General features: G+C 43.8%; 2 protein-coding genes across 3 annotated transcripts; one reads left to right on the top strand and one right to left on the bottom strand.

Annotated features, from left to right (window-relative positions):
- Window positions 1–241: 241 nt before the first annotated feature.
- On the top strand, window positions 242–7,568 carry LOC138629095 (sentrin-specific protease 5-like). Of its 2 annotated transcripts, none has more exons than XM_069712590.1 (10): window positions 242–436; window positions 928–2,007; window positions 2,101–2,206; window positions 2,325–2,469; window positions 2,569–2,616; window positions 6,152–6,229; window positions 6,359–6,496; window positions 6,621–6,704; window positions 6,810–6,860; window positions 6,948–7,568. In XM_069712590.1, the coding sequence occupies exons 2-10, from the start codon at window positions 1,254–1,256 to the stop codon at window positions 7,062–7,064; spliced, it is 1,521 nt and encodes a 506-aa protein (XP_069568691.1). In that variant the 5' UTR covers window positions 242–436; window positions 928–1,253; the 3' UTR covers window positions 7,065–7,568. The 2 variants fall into 2 exon arrangements, with proteins under 2 accessions (XP_069568691.1, XP_069568692.1); XM_069712591.1 differs by having other exon boundaries at window positions 925–2,007.
- Window positions 7,569–8,514: 946 nt separating this feature from the next.
- LOC138629102 (protein crumbs homolog 1-like) lies at window positions 8,515–15,127 on the bottom strand. Its single transcript, XM_069712597.1, has 8 exons — window positions 15,079–15,127; window positions 13,853–14,824; window positions 11,807–12,357; window positions 11,502–11,667; window positions 9,353–10,268; window positions 9,217–9,258; window positions 8,999–9,121; window positions 8,515–8,767 (listed from the first exon to the last, which is right to left on the bottom strand). The coding sequence occupies exons 1-8, from the start codon at window positions 15,125–15,127 to the stop codon at window positions 8,515–8,517; spliced, it is 3,072 nt and encodes a 1,023-aa protein (XP_069568698.1).
- Between the last annotated feature and the right edge of the window lie 1,261 nt (window positions 15,128–16,388).

Raw genomic sequence — 16,388 nt, 5'->3', positions numbered from 1 at the left:
TGAGACAAAGACTTGTCACAATGCTGTCTTAACTCGTGGGAAGATGAGATGGCGCAGTGGTTATCGCTGCTGCCTCTCAGCTAGAAGGTTTGCCATATTTTCTCATTCTAAAAGTGTGAACAATTTCGACAAAGAGAAAAATAAGAATTTCCCAAATTCACTTTTCATTCTGAGAAAAAAAATCTGATTGGTCGGCGGAAGAGTGACGCATTTCACACGCGACTCTCAATGTGCAATGGAGTGGATGCTGGATGCTAAGTGCGCTGCAGGTTCGGAGGGTATATAATATCGTGTCTTAAATAAATAAAAAAATAATAATAATAATAATAAAAAAAAAAATCGTAATAATTTTGCAAGAGGTACATATGGGAGACGTTTATCAGACCAGAGGTCCTCACGCTCCGAGGTTTTAGTGAGCCAAACGAGGCAGTGAACGGTAAGGCTGTGTGTTGATGGATCCGGTGTATGTGTCAGTGAACCTAGCCTCTGAGCTAACACAGCAAGGGTCTTTACTGAGAAACACGTGTCCAGCAGAAATCAAGTCCAGCTGGCAAAAATTAAACACTTTTGTGTACCTCATCTTTTAGCCTTTTTAAGTGTGTTTAATCATCTGTTAAAGTAGTTGTTATTTGAGCACAAGTAGCAGTGTACAAATACTTCATTTCAAAGTAAAAGCCCTGCATTCAAACCCACACCTACTATTCAACAGAACTATACTGAAGTACAGGGCTTGGGTGGTAGCACTCACCAGTGCTTTGTGAACTACCATAACCTTCATTCATAATATTGACAATTGATTAAAAAGATAAATAAAATAATAATCTATGTATTTAACAAAGTTTACGTGTGTTTTTTTTTTTTTTAAGGTGAGATGAAAATATGTCAGAGCCGTGTGTGTAACAAAACATATATTCTGTGTTGAAGCAGACTGTGCGGGGGAAACAACAGGAAACCGAGGCCGTTAGGTAAACCATGAAAATACCATCAAGTTGTGGGGGATTGCTCCGACACGTCGACATCTGACACTTATCCTTCGTAAAGGCAACGCTGGTACAGGTGGCAGCAGTTGACCTGGAGTATCAAGGGAGATCTGACTCGGTGGAATATGGCCTGGAAAGTGAATTTGTCCCTGTTGCAAAGAAGAAGTGGTCAAGTCCAGCTTCTGCACTGTCGCATGTGAGCTGTTGGACTACCTGCAGACTAAAGGATTACCAGAACTTCATGCTCACATGTGAGTCTCCATCGCTCCATCGATGCACCGAACACAGAACAACCACAGGAAAACAAAATGCTCAAAGGGGAGGAAGGGATTCAAGACTTCAATCAAAGGAGTGTCTCACCTGTCCAGGCGAGCCAAGAGACGTTTGTATTGTAAATTACAGCTCTGGATGTGGAGGAAGCGGAGGGAGAAGAGCCGCTTTGGGATATTCAGAGCTAAAAATCAAGGTGGCAAGATCAGCTCTGGTCTCAGCCCCTGCCTCGATTTAAAGACACAGACACAGTCACAGCAACGTAAAAGTGAAAGTCCAATGTATCACACGCTAAACGGGGAAAATTCACAAGTAGAACAATCAGCCCTCGTTACACCTCCCGGATGGCAGAATTGCCTGCCGGAGCCGAGTGAGTCCGACGCTCGGTCAGATATGCTCATTGGTTCCACCTGTTTTCAGAACCAGGTTACGGACACAGATGTTGCTGCAGGCACTCAGGAAACAGAAACTTTGGTACAGTTTAGTGAAAGTACCGACCCTTTAAGACTTTGCCACAGTGTCAGACTGCTGCAGAGTACAGACGGTAATGAATGTGAGGGGATGACACCGTTTGAGGTACCGAGAACAATAGCACCACAAAGGCTGGAGGTTGATGGCCCATCAGAACAACACGCTACTATCACTGCTGGTCAGGACCAGACTACAGACAGAGTTACTGATGAGATCATCATCAGGGAAAAAACATCATGCTCTCAGACTGAAGTCTGCCTTGAAGCACTGATTAAGGACATCCATGGTATGTACATTTGTGTCCTGTTTTTGTATCTTTAGGTTTGCTTTTCTGTTTTTCACAGCTATTTGAGATTACACGGTTTCTCTGTTTCTCTAGAATTTCTCGATGACTTCTATCAGATATATGGAAGTTTCATCCCACTACATAAGAGTGACGTGTTGAAACATCTGAAGGGAAAGTTTAACACTGATTTCAGCGACTGGTAAATCTTGACTCTTGACTCGGCAGTAGTACTTTTTCTGCCATATCTGTCATGTTCAGAGTGGTATCTGTGTTGATTTTTTATTCCTGAACCAAATTATATTTTCCTACCTGTTCAGGAAAAACATCTTCGCCGAGGTTTCCAGATACCGTATTGAGGTCGTTCAGAAACCTGCCCCCTCTTTTCGGGTCGTCTACAAGAAACACACGCTGACACTGGATGATTTGTTGACACTGGCAGATCAGAACTGGCTCAACGACCAGGTTATCATCTTAACACTGAGAATTTCATGCAGATATTTGTGTGGAAAAACTTAACGTGATGCCTAAACGTAACTGTTTTTTTTTTTGTCTCTGCTGAAGGTCATGAACATGTATGGAGAATTGATCGTCGAGTCTTCCCATGACAAGGTAATCTACATATGAAGACAGTCAACTCTTAACATGTTTTAATATCAGATGAGTAAAGATATTATCTTCTTCTGTAATTCAAATATTGTTAGTAATGAAAAGAGTATTTAGAAATTTTGGGAAAGTGCCTCTCTTGCTGAGAGAGGAGAGGATTGAACCCGCTCTCATACGTGTTCATTAAATCTGTAGCTTCTGCCAGCAGCCAGTTTTCTCTACATAAAACTTTCTAAAGAAACATGAGGACAAATTTGCCAGAGGACAACATACCCTGCCTCTCAGTACATCTTAAGCTCATTGATTAATTGTTTGTTCTGTAAAATAAAAACAAAGTGTAAGATGGACAGGTTGTGTCTTGCATAGTGTAGAGCCCGACTGATATATCAACGGGCCAATAAAATTGGCCTATTAAAGATATATCAGTATTACCGTATATGTCATCCGATATGAAACCTTCTTTTTGTAGAACATAATGCAAAAGTAATGCCTGGGGTAAATAATGAATTGTTCTATTTGTGTTGTTTTAAAAGTTATTTATAATTATAAAATTTCCAGTGAAGCTTGCTGGCTGAATACACTGTTGTCAGTGTGGACAATAAACTGCCTCCATTTTTACATTTCTGTCGAAATGTTTGATGTCCACATTTGAGTGATCATTACAATTGTTTATATATTCTATATATACGGTAAAAAGAATATCAGCCCATATATCAAGGTCAGATTGTTTTTACTCCCTAATACTGGTATTTTCCCCAAAAATCTAGCAAAAATCGACTCCACAGGGTTATATGTTGGACTATTTCATGGTTTGATGCTGTGACTTCCTGGAGACTGTGAGGTCACTTGGCAACCACAGATTTAAATTCTTCTCATTCCTTTATTTGGTTCCTATTTTTGTAGTTAATTTCAGTACTCGCTTATTACCTAGACTTTATCACAACAACATATTTGTCATATATCCATTTATCTTAGGTTAGGTTAGGTTAGGTAGTTACTTTATTAATCCCCGAGGGGACATTTTTTCACTACAGCAGCATACAGGAAGCAATAAGATAATAATAGAAAAGCAATAAAATAGCAGTAAAAAATATTAAATATAAAATGCACAGTATATACAGTACAGTATATATCTATATATATTATATACAAACAACCAAGAAACACAGACAACAGTGTTATTGTTGTGTGATGGATTTTGCCAGAGGTGAGTTATTGTCCAGTCTTATTGCAGTGGGCAAGAATGATCTCCTGTATCTGGAATGATCTCCTGTATCAGGAATGATCTCCTGTATCAGGAATGATCTCCTGTATCTGGAATGATCTCCTGTATCTGTCCTTGTGACAGTGGAGCTGGAGGAGTCTTTTGGAGAAAGTGCTCCGCTGTCCCTGCAGCAGGTGGTGGAGAGGGTGGTCAGGATTATCCAATATGGATAATAGTTTGTTCAGTGTCCTCCTCTCCACCACCTTTTCCAGACTGTCCAGTTTGTAGCCGATGATGGAGCCGGCCTTCTTAACCAGTTTGTTAAGTCTGTTGGTGTCACCGGCTCCAATGCTGCTCCCCCAGCAGACCACAGCGAAGTACAGTTCACTGGCCACAACAGACTGGTAGAACATCTCCAACATCTCGCTGCACACATTGAAGGATCGAAGTTTCCTCAAGAAAAAGAGTCGACTCATCCCCTTCTTGTAGACAGCGTTGATGTTGGTCTTCCAGTTCAATCTGTTGTCATGGAGACACCGAGGTACTTGTCCTCCTCCACCATGTCCACCTCCTCTCCCAGAACTCTCAGCGGTTGTGGAGCCGTCGTCTTCCTCCTGAAGTCGACCACCATCTCTCTGGTCTTGGCCACGTTCAGGAGCAGGTGATTTCTTCCCGCCCACTCCACAAAGTCCTCCACTACTGCCCTGTACTCGTCCTCCCGTCCATCCCATATACATCCGACCACTGCAGAGTCATCAGAGAACTTCTGCAGATGGCAGGACTCTGAGTTGTACTGGAAGTCAGTGGTGTTTAAGGTGAACAGGAAGGGAGACAGAACAGTTCCCTGAGGAGCTCCAGTACCACTGACCACCGTATCAGACAGCACACCGCCCAGACGGACAAACTGTGGTCTGCCTGTCAGGTAGTCATTGATCCAGGAGACGGTGGGTGCGTCCACCCCCACCACCCGCAGCTTCTTACTCAGCAGCAGTGGTTGGATGGTGTTGAATGCACTGGAGAAATCAAAGAAAGTGATTCTCACAGATTCACCGGTTCCATCCAGGTGAGACTGAGCTCGTTGCAGCAGGTAGATGATGGCGTCGTCCACTCCCACACGAGGCTGGTACGCAAATTGCAGCGGGTCCAGAGAAGATTTCACCGGCGGCCTGAGGTGGGCCAAGACCAGCCTCTCCAGCACCTTCATCACATGAGATGTGAGGGCAACCGGTCGGTAGTCGTTGAAGCCGGATGGAGTCGTCTTCTTAGGGACTGGAACCAGGCAGGACGTCTTCCACAGCACCGGGACTTCCTCCTGCTTCAGGCTCAGGTTGAAGAGGTGTTGTAGGACCTCAGCCAGCTGGACGGCGCAGGTCTTCAGGACCCCGGGGCTGATGCCGTCACGCCCTGCAGCCTTGCGCTGGTGGAGTCTCTCCAGCTGTCTCCTAACCTGGCCAGTCGTCACAGAGAGGCGGGGGGGGGGAGTCATGGTGTCGATGGAGGAAGAGCCCTTTGAGATTGAGGGCTCTATGCAGCTCACCAGGGGGCGGGGAGGGGGGAGGCAGCAGAGGTGTTTGGGAGGTGTAAGGTGTGGAGGAGACAGATGAGGGTGGTGAACTAAACCTGTTGAAGAAACAGTTTAGCTCATTGTTCCTCTCCAGGTTCCCCCTGGTTGTCTCTCTCTCCCCTTGAACCCAGTAATCTCCTTCATACCGGTCCACACCTCCCTCACGTTGTTCTGCTGGAGTTTGGCCTCCAGCTTCCTCCTGTAGGACTCCTTGCACTCCCTCATCTTCTCCTTCAGGTGGCGCTGCACTCTCCTGAGCTCCTCCCTGTCCCCAGACCTGAAGGCTGCTTTCTTCTTATTAAGAAGAACTTTCAGGTCACTGGTGATCCACGGCTTGTTGTTGGGGAAGCATTGTACAGTCCGGGATGGTACGGTGGTGTGTTCACAGAATTGAATGTATTCTGTGATACAGTCCGTCATGCTGTTGATGTCCTCCCCATGTGGTCCACACAGCACATCCCAGTCCGTGGACTCAAAGCAGTCCTGCAGGGCGTCTTTAGCCTCCTGTGTCCACCTCACAGTCCTGGTGGTTACAGGCTTCCTCTGTACCAGAGGAACATACTTGGGAGTCAGCAGGACCAGGTTGTGATCCGACCTACCAAGGGGGGGAAGGGCAGTAGCGCATGCATCTTGAGTCATGTTTTGAAAGTGTCGTGTGATCAGATTAATATTTTTAAATCTTGCTCAGTATGTTTGAGTCTCAGAATCTCACAATAAAAACACACAAACTTTCACATCTCAAAATCTGTTTCTCTCTCTCTGTTTTCTTCTAGGTCCATTTTCTCAACAGCTTCTTCCACCGGCAGCTCATGACCAAAGGCTATGATGGTGTGAAGCGATGGACGAAGCAGGTTAGGCACAAGACAGAAGTGAAATGATGACTGATTGTGAAATCGTCATAATGTAATTTTTTAACTAAAATCAAATTATTGTGAAAAATAAAGCAGGGTGAGTGGTTTAAAACTGTTTCTTCTGTCCAGGTGGATTTGTTTTCCAAGAGCCTGCTTTTGGTGCCCATCCACCTGGAGGTTCACTGGTGTCTAGTTACAGCCGACATTGTCAAAAAGAAAATCTGCCTTTACGACTCGCAAGGGAACGCGCTACAGAAGGTTGCAAGGGTAAAAACAAGTTGTTCTTGTTACTCTATCAACAGACTTCATGTAAAGATGTTCGTTCTAATAGCAGTTCTTCCTTTATTTGAAAAAAAGTTGTAAAACTTTCTTTCTGCATTACTCTCAATAGAACATCCTGAAATACTTGATGTCAGAAGCAAAAGAGAAGCAGCAACCGGCTTTTGAAAATGGCTGGACGGTGTCCTTTGATGAGGTACGGTGTGTTGATGAGGCGCCACGTTAAAGCATCATCTGCTTGAACTTTTCCCAGCTGCTCTCTCACTGACATGGTGTCTTGTCTCCTTCTGCTGTTCTCCAGAAAATCCCACAACAGACGAACGAGAACGACTGCGGAGTTTTTGTCTTGGAGGTGCTTTTCAAGCTCTTACTTGCATCATTGAGTCTCATTTATTTATTTCAGCTGTTCACTCACAACAGTAACAACTCTCTTTCACAGTATTCTAAATGCCTTGCCCTGAGAAGACCCCTCCAGTTTTCGCAGAACGACATACCAAAGATACGAAAGAGGATCTACAAAGAGCTCTGTGACTGTAAGCTCTATGAACAGGACTGAGGAGTTATTGACCGCTAGATGTATGTAGGGGTACAGATTCTTTAGCAGCTCCATAGCAGCCTTACAGCCCTGTGCATAGTACAGTGCATATGTCTTACTGGATATCAGGTGCGCTGTTGAGACTAAACAATAATCGCTGTATGATTACTGTATTTGTGATCAATATTTATTCAGGCATGTTATTTAAGAAGAACATCTTCATGTTGGACCCTGACTCGGAGTTTACACAACTCAAGTGCACCAGCAGAGCCTTATTGAATTTGTCACAGCCCCTGTGCTTGTGCTTGTGCGTGTGCGTGTGTGTGTGCGTGTGTGTGTATGTGTATAGGTGTCAATTATTTCCTGTTTAAATATCTGTACACCTTTTTGCACATTTCAATTAAGTCTAATTTCTATTGTTTACATCATTATTTATCTGTTAGCACCAGATGACTGCATTGAAGTTTTGTCTGTTTCATAAAAGAAAATATGTATATAAAGTTTTAAATAAAAGCAGCCGTTTTCCAAACATTACAAGTTTATTGGATGTTTTCCTTTTAAATATGAGGTACTGCATGCACTGCATGCAGAACAACCTTTATCAGGGTACATAATATAATATGCGAGTTCCTAGCTCTATTATTTAAGTAATATCCTGTAGATTATAACTGTATGCGATCGTGTCCCTGAACAGTTATCAAAACGCACTGATGAGAAAGCAGTGCTCCAGATAGAAAGTGGACATTTAAGGCACACGGAGAGCTTTCTAATCTGTGGTTTTCAGTATGAGAACCAGATTAATATACTGTATTAAACATGGTGCAATATGTAATATTCATTACCAAATAAATCTTCACAACAGACACCTTTCTATTGCTGACCTTGTTGGTACTTTAGGGGAAATGAAGTACAGGTTCACACATACTGTATATTACCTAACTGCCACTGATCCTCATCTCTTCGGATTCTCACTCCTTGTATTGACCGTTCTTAGTGGAGATGAGGTCAGAAAAACTTTCATGATGTAACTTCATTTTTTTTTTTTCTAAAGAAAGAGAGAAGGGTCACAGCAGTGTCACACTTGGAGCCTCTTTGTTGCTGACAAAACTCTGGTCTGTTATGTTTTAGTGATATGGATCCTGAATGCTGCACCGTGCAGTAAGTTCAATGTAGATGTTACCTGTTTTATCAACATAAATCACAGGAGGCCACAAAGGAGAAGAGCTTCCTTTCGCCACAGAAACTGCAGGCCGACATATTTGCTCATATTTGTCTATGTGGACATGTATCTGCTCAGCGGAAGTGACAAAAACAAAGAAGATCAACTCAAACAGCTAAAAGATGTTGTAGTTCTTCAACTGATGTGCTGGGGTTACTGCTGAACACATTACATGATCTTTGGGTACTAAGATTTGGTACTAAAAGTACCCCAGTATGACCTTCTACGTCGAGTTTAGTTCAGTCTGATCATCTAATCGTTGACGTGGAATCCCCAGTCGATTTCTGGCTCATCGTCCATGCGTATCACAAGGTAGGACACGAGCTGGAAGAGGTTCTGCCACAGGCCCAAAAAGAGGTACAAGTAGAAGTCGCTGACGTCTATTTGGCAGTGTATCCCCGAGTAATTCATATCACACACACACTCAAAACTGTTCACGTAGTTGATACAGAAGCCTCCATTCATGCACGGGTCCGAGGCACATTCATCCACATCCTTCTCACACCTGAAAGGAAAGTTGAGAAAAAAAATAGAATTACACTGAGCCAGAGTTGTGTGGTCGGGGCTTTCCAATAGTTTTGAATGAGAAAACGGTTGTATATCTCCGTAAAAATCGAAGAAAGTGTTTTACACATAGCAAAGTCCGAATGAGAGACTTAAACCTTATTTTTGGCCTCTTGGGGGCATCAGAAACATTTGGATGCACATGGATGAAACATCATGAAACATGTCCTACCAATGTCCTGTGAAACCAGGCAGGCAGTAACAGGTGCTGTCTGCTTCGGAGCAGTTTCCTCCATTAAAGCAGTTGTAGTTCCATCTTGTACCCACGCATGTAGAGACAGGCAACTGAGGAAGTCTAGACAGACAGAAAATGCAATGTACTAGGTTACTAGGTTAAGGGAAACTTCGAAAATGTGTTTTAATTTTGATATTTTCTGTAAAAGAACTTACGGACTGGTCTCAATGTACCATGGGATTTCAGGGATTAGCTCACTGTAACAGACAAATTTATCAATCAGTACAAATCCATGTTTGTTAACCTTTTAATACCACTGGTGTCATGAAAATCAAATCTTGAAGAACTCACTCGCAGTATTGGCCTGTCAGATTCTGAGAACAGAGACACGTGTAGCTCAGAAAACCTTTGAGGCACGTAGAGCCATGGCTGCAATTGTTGTTTTCACACATGTCGACCTCCACCTCACATTGTTTGCCACTGTACCCGAGCTCACACACACAGGTAAACCCCCCGGGTAGGTTGGTGCAGTTGCCGTGGAGGCAGGGGCTGGAGCTGCAGGTGTCTTTTGGGTCTTGACACATTGGCCCTGTCCACTCGGAGGAGCACGAGCATTGATACGCGTCGAACAGGTCCTCGCATTCACCCTCGTTCTGGCAAGGGTTGGGCGCACACACATTGGCTCCCCAGCAGCCATAATGCGGTGCAGCATCTGCGTTTATCCTGGAGAACTGCTCCTCCTGAGGTCTGGGGAGGTTCAACTCTGTATCCAGGTGGATAGGGAGAAGAAGGCCACCAATCTCCACAGGACCCAGACAGCCGGAAAGGTTCACTCCAGCATCAAGGTTTAGTCCCCCTACAAAGATGTCTGCTCCCTCCCTCAGAAAATCCAAGTCCCCCTCAGCTGGTTTGGACATGTTTCTTTCCTCCTTCCGTCCATCCACAGCCACGATCCACATGGAGGTCGGTGTCTGGGTCTCCATGCTGAGCTCCACAATGTGCCACTCTCCTTCCCTGATTGGACCCTGGCTTTGAACTGACACCTTTGATGAGTTTTTGTCAGCCCCTGCCTGGAGCTCCATGACCAAGTGAGAGTTCAGGAGGCAGATGGTGAGGTAGTCTGAGTCCTTTTGTGCATACAGTAAGGTGGCAGTCGACTGTCTTGTGCGGAAACTGAGGGAAACACTGGTGAGGTGGCGTTTGATCTTTCCATTGCTGTGGTAGTGCAAAACACTGCTTTCAGGCCGAAACGTCACGTTAGACAAACCTGAAATAGAGGAATGGAAGAGACTTCATTTAAATTACTCCACTGTAAAGCCAATCTCTCTGCTGAACATTAAGGCCTCTAAAAACTTGTTTTCAAAGTATAAAAAGAGTGATGCAAAGTTTACACGACATGATTTTCCACTCAGCAACAAATTTTGGAGCTCGCCGACAAATGAGCATTTGCTCAATGCTTCCAAATTGTCTCTGGATTGCTTTGTTTGAAGTCTTCAAAGACGTGATCCAAGAGATTTGCCTCTCAATTGCAGATGCCCGAACGATATCAAGCAGTCTAGATATATCTAGCTTGGTATTACCAAACCTGAATTCCCTGCGTGAACACATTGGTCTGTCCATGGTCCATTTAAGGATTGTTTCCAGTTGTTGCGTCCTATTGGCCATAGACCTCGGGTTAATTTTGGAGCTATTGATGCAGCCTTTAACCAATCAGCGTTGACCACTAGGTACCATCTGTTGGGCGTAGAACCAGTCAACCCAACTGGTTGCTGATTGGATCATCCTTCAGAGTGTACAAACATTGCCTCATTCGTATCTGTGCATGTCTTTATGTGATATCCTTTTTTTCTAACTAAGCCCCACCCACTTCAAACCAAGTCAAGCAAGGACAAAAATTACAGAAATCTCTTGTGTGTTTTATCTAAATTACCCATTAGTGAAGGTACAAAGTTAATTTAAAAAATAGGCTTTTCAGGGTCTTGAAACTGTTACTGTTTGTCTTGTTTACTGAACTTGTACAATAAAGAAAACAAGCTGTGGGCAAACTGCAGACAATGTGACCTGCTGCACTTGGACTGTCAGACACTGGATCAATGACCTTCCCTCTTTTCTCTTTGTGAAAATATAACATCTCCAGGAAGACTTGTCACAATAAACTACCACAGACATGTGGCGGTAGACTTAATCTGACTGGGGATTACCACGCCTTAGAGGAATCGCATGTAGGATCCTTGCCTCGACTCTGTTCCCTCCTGTAATCAGCCACTCTGTAATTAATCAGTGCCAGCACCAGTGGGTGTCCTGAAGGGACAGTGCAAAGCACACAGTCCCTTCTGTGGATACAAACTGAAACTAGCTGTATGTACTATTTATAGGATATATCCTATTCCTCAAACATACTTGGAAAGTCTATATTTTTCCTTGATCGTGTTGTTTTAGGACAGCGTTCCCTCTCAGATAGGAAAAGTGCAAAAACAAGCCCTGAACTCAGGATACTCACACTCAAAGCCCGTAGAGAGAAGCTGGCACACAGCAGTGGCAGGACAGGGAGACAGCTCACACCATTTCACCTCCTCACAACGCTGCCCTGCAGTGTTGGGCGGGCAGCTGCAGATGAAATCATCCCACATGGAGTAACACACTCCCCCGTTGAGACAGGGGTTGACCTGTTGGAAAGACAAGAGTAATCAATCAAACAGGGCCCCTGTGACTTTTACAATGTGCGCTGTCATCATCAGTGCAGAAAAGAAACAACAGTATGGAGCTAGACAATGTTATTGACATGACAGCGTTGCTATAACTCACAGCACAGGCGTTGTCACTGCTGCAGCCCTCTGCAACACTGATCAGTTGCTGGGGGTTGTAGGACTCCACCGGATGTGCTATTGGATAGAACTGCAGTCGTTTGCTGTTCAGCCTCAGATCCTGGACACATCCTTGAAAGTAGCCGCCAAACGAAGCAGAGGCCATCGAGTCTGGTAGACCACCAACAAAAACTAAATCCCCGGGGTGGGTTTGGACCTGCCTGATGGGCATAGAGTCCTGGCTTTGTGCTGACTGGAGCAAGACGGCGGTCATTCCTTCCAGCTTTATAGTCACCAGATGGAAATGGCCGTCACTAACCGCAACCTGACCGCTAAGGGTCTCAAAGTTGTTAAGCTGAACTTTGACCCTGCCCTCTTCCAGCCACAGGCGAAGGTACTGGCTGGTGCTGTTGGCCAGAATGAGGAGCAGGCCGCTGGGCTGTCTGGTGCGAATGAACATGGATATGACCATGGCATCACCTGGGTCGTCGTCTAATGAGAAAACAGCATAACTCTCCTGGTCTTTGCTTCCAAACCTCGCAGTGATATACTCTGTATTATGCAGGGAGGACAAGAGAGAGAAAGCCACAAGAGTCAAGCTAAAACAAAAACTTGTGAAAAGTACATTTCATAAGACTAGTATGCTACACTACAAGATAAGATCAGTTACATTATTTTGTCTCTTAAATATGAAGCCTGCACATGATTAGCTTAGCTTATCTTGAAGACTGAAAGTGGTAAATATCTTTATCTGCTTAATGTTCTGGAAAAAAAAGTTTTCATGTTGAACAACATAAACATTGATACCAATGTATGTGCCAGTATGAAGCCAATATCAGCTGATAAAGCCAACTGCTAACTTGGTTGGACTCTAGACTTTAATAAAAGTTTGTGTTGACAGGCCGTTGTTTTCACGATAAAGTGTCCACTCAGGTCATTGAAAGAAGTTGCTGAGGTGGCCAACCAAAGAGCCTTATCATGTCGTAAGTCTATAAGACTCCCCAATTTGGCAAGGTTAAAAACATTCGTGGTCAACAAGGGAATCCACGTTTTTTTAATCCTTGGCGCAGGTGTTGCTGTTTGGCTGGACTTTGTGCTATTTCTACTGGCTCCATAAGCTCCTTTAAGTTCTACTGTCTAACTTTATCCTGCAGGGTGGCTCTCAAAGCTAACCATTGGGACGTCTGCAGTGACATGACTGAGGCTGAACTTGTTTCCACCTCTACCGGTTTTAATAACATGGCATCCAGGAATTCTGCTGACAGAGGTGTTATCAGTCAAATGTGAAAAAAATATTACTAAACACAACAGATAAATATATGTATAAATCACTTTATGATCCTCCAGGCACAGGTGATTCTTTCGTCTTAACCTTGCCATTTCATAACTAAAATAAATAACAACACTACCAGAAGTGGACAGATGAAAAAGTTGGCGCTGCATCATCAGGGCCAAAAAAGTCTGCAACTTTCAGTGCCTGCGGCTTTCAAAAGCTTCAACTATTACCTTGCTCTCCAGATTGAGACTATCCCCTCATAAAAATGACTCCCTACTTATGTTTCATTGTGACATTGCCCTCTAGTAGCTATGGTAAATACATTGGGAGATAAAACTTAAGACTGCGTCGAGAGGAGGTTGGGGTGGATGGCTAAATCAACAAAACATTGGATTTCCCCAATATAGGACCGATGTTTCTTTTAAGCCTGATGGTTATAACCATGATTACATTTATAATTGTAACTATATTAACAAAGATCTTCTATTTTAATTCGAACCCTGATCTTTCCCTGAACCTAAACAAGTAGAGGTGAAACATATCTACGCTATGTTTCCTGTTACTGGTGGGGGAACTAATTCAGAAGACATTTATATGAGTCTTACTTAGAGGGCTGGGACGTATAAGGTTTGTGTGTTTAGTTGGTTTTCTGAGGGAAAGTGTGGCAAATAAGAAGAAAAACTTAAAACTGAACTGTTGAAGTAGCTTATTTTGAGAAATGTAATCTTATTTAAACTTGAACTGTCGTGCGGTGGAGTATCTGTGTCTTACCCTCTGCACAGTTACCTCCCTCATACGGCCTGTAGCATTCACAAACGTAGCTCCTCCAGCCCTGGCTCAGACATTGCCCTCGGTTCTGGCACGGGCTCTCATCACACTTGTCTTTGTCGCTGCACCCCACAGTGATGTTTGCCTGGATGCCTGAATCCTCTGGCGCCGCAACAGCCAACACAAGATTTGAGTCCACAAACACATCTCTGAAGCAGCCCAGAAAAGCAGGCCCCCCCGCTGCTCCATCCACTGCTCTGACCAAAGTCCAGTTCCCCCCGACTGCACCAATGAAGAGACTATGACGGACTGTTCCTGGCTCAGGGAGACGGGCAGCTTGCTCAAGCAGCTGGATTTCAGTGTTGGAGTTTCTGCTGCAGCTTCCTTCAGTGCATAGCAACCGGATGAGACTCACCACACCGCCCAGCGACGCTTCCACTGTGTGCCACTTTTTGTTGGACAAATACTCTGGCAGCTCTTGAACCATGGTGCTGGAGCCTTGACCTCTTAAGCTGAGGAGGCAGAGATGCCCCTCCATTAGCTCGATGCTGAGGAGCAGGTCGTCCACTCTACGCTGCAAGAGGGTGCCAATTGGTCTGTCTGTCCTGAAGCTGAACGTGACGTTGAGAGGAGATTCTGGGTCAAGCAGCCTCGTCTCTATGTACATGTAGCCTTGAGACTCAAATGAGAAGACAGTGGGAGTCTGGCATTTAGGGCCTGTGAAGCCTGGAAGGCAGAGGCATGTGTAAGTGTGATGATCACTCACAAGCAAGGGAGAACATATTCCTCCGTTCTCACACTGGTTGTCATCACAGCCTGAAAGTGCAATTGTGCAGTTCTCCCCACCATATAGTCGCCCATTTTGGCTGTGCTGGGAGCAAAGGCATCTGAATCCTCCATTGTGGCTCGTACATACAGCATTGTTTTGGCATGGCTGCTGCTCACATCCATTGATGTCCTCACCGAACAAAGTGCCTGGAGAGACCATTACAATAAACAATTGTAACTTTTTTTTACAATGACTGCACAAACCTATGCTGTGTATTGTACTGTACACTTGTTGATCGCTTCAGCCAATGTGTCAAAATATGGCAATGATCCAGTGAGATGATCAGAGAAAAATATACTAAATACTACCCTACTGACACACCTACTGTATAAAAGATATGATATAGGTTTGCAAATAATATTAATCTCTGATTACAACGCGTACTGTATCCAAACATTACCTGCATAAAGCAACCAAAGCATCCACACATGCACGCTGAATCTCAACATTGTCCTTCACTATTCCTCCAGATTATGAAAAATTTGGCAAAGTCTTCATGTTATAGGTCAAAGACAGGTGGAGAGTACTTGTGAATGCAGCTCCATCTTCACCTCTGCTCCTCACTCCATGGATGTGTTCAGTGAAATGCTGGGATCGCTGCATGCCAGATAGGAGGGATTAAGCTAATGCACTTACAATGTCTTACACGTTAAACGTGTTGGGGAAGGGAGGGGTGCATCCAGGAGGCTAATTTGAGCAACTTCAAACATGCTCCTGTAAGAACTCTTATGGATTCTTATATAAGAGATGGCAGTTTGATGTGAGAGCTTTGGCTCTGATGATGGCGCAGAGACACAAGCTGCAAGTCAGTTTCTCAAAGAGGGAAATACTCCTACAATTCAACAACACACGCACGCACGCACGCACGCACGCACACACACACACACACACACACACGGAAGATGGACATAAAAACAATTGAATGTGTGTGTGTTCACACACATATGTACCACAGATTGTGTCCTCAGCTGAGGACTATTTGACTGCAGCCAACAGGACCGAGGCCCAGTCTGTGGGTATAGTGAGGCCAGAGGTTCTAACCTGGGAAACATCTCTGTCATTAAAACGTTACTAACGTCACCATAAGAGCCTTCAGTCTATTCGCTAATAATACAAATGGCCTAGCCGTAATTATTTCATAGGTGATCTGGCTCAGTTCCCCAAATGGCCCTCTACAAAATGTAAATTGTTTACAATTTGGGGCTTTATGTAAAATAAAAACACATGAGATAAAAAGTATGTTTTTCATTATATTAGTGCACATGTTTATTTTGGTAAAGAAGGTGTATGTAAGGTCTGAATTAATCTTGCACACAACAATACTTCACGTATAAATATCAGCAATAAGAAACAACATACAAGCTGTAGTGAAAGATATGTTGCTAATTATGAATAATAAATACATAACTTTAAAATGGTTTAAATTCAAAAATATATTATCAACAAAATGTACTTAAAATTTAAAAGGAAAAGTACTCTGGACCCCAAACTACCTCAGTCAGTGCTATATTACTATAATTGTGTAGGCAGCATTTCATTGTTGAAACTGGCTGCAGTAGGGGGGGTAATTCTTAGCCATTTTTTTTATTACGTTGAATGCTGTAATTTACTGTATCACCAAAACAATATTAAAAATAAAATAGTCATTATAGGTTTTTAAACCTTCACTTATCAAGTATTACGCTATTAGGTTTCAGACTACATTACCCA

This window comes from Brachyistius frenatus, unplaced genomic scaffold, assembly GCF_029030835.1.
Source record: "Brachyistius frenatus isolate BFR_SWC_R1_liver_20210118 unplaced genomic scaffold, ASM2903083v1 Contig_110, whole genome shotgun sequence".
NCBI classification, from domain to species: Eukaryota; Metazoa; Chordata; class Actinopteri; family Embiotocidae; genus Brachyistius; species Brachyistius frenatus.
Note: the sequence above shows the minus strand (reverse complement) of the source record. Positions and strands in the feature narration are given on the sequence as shown.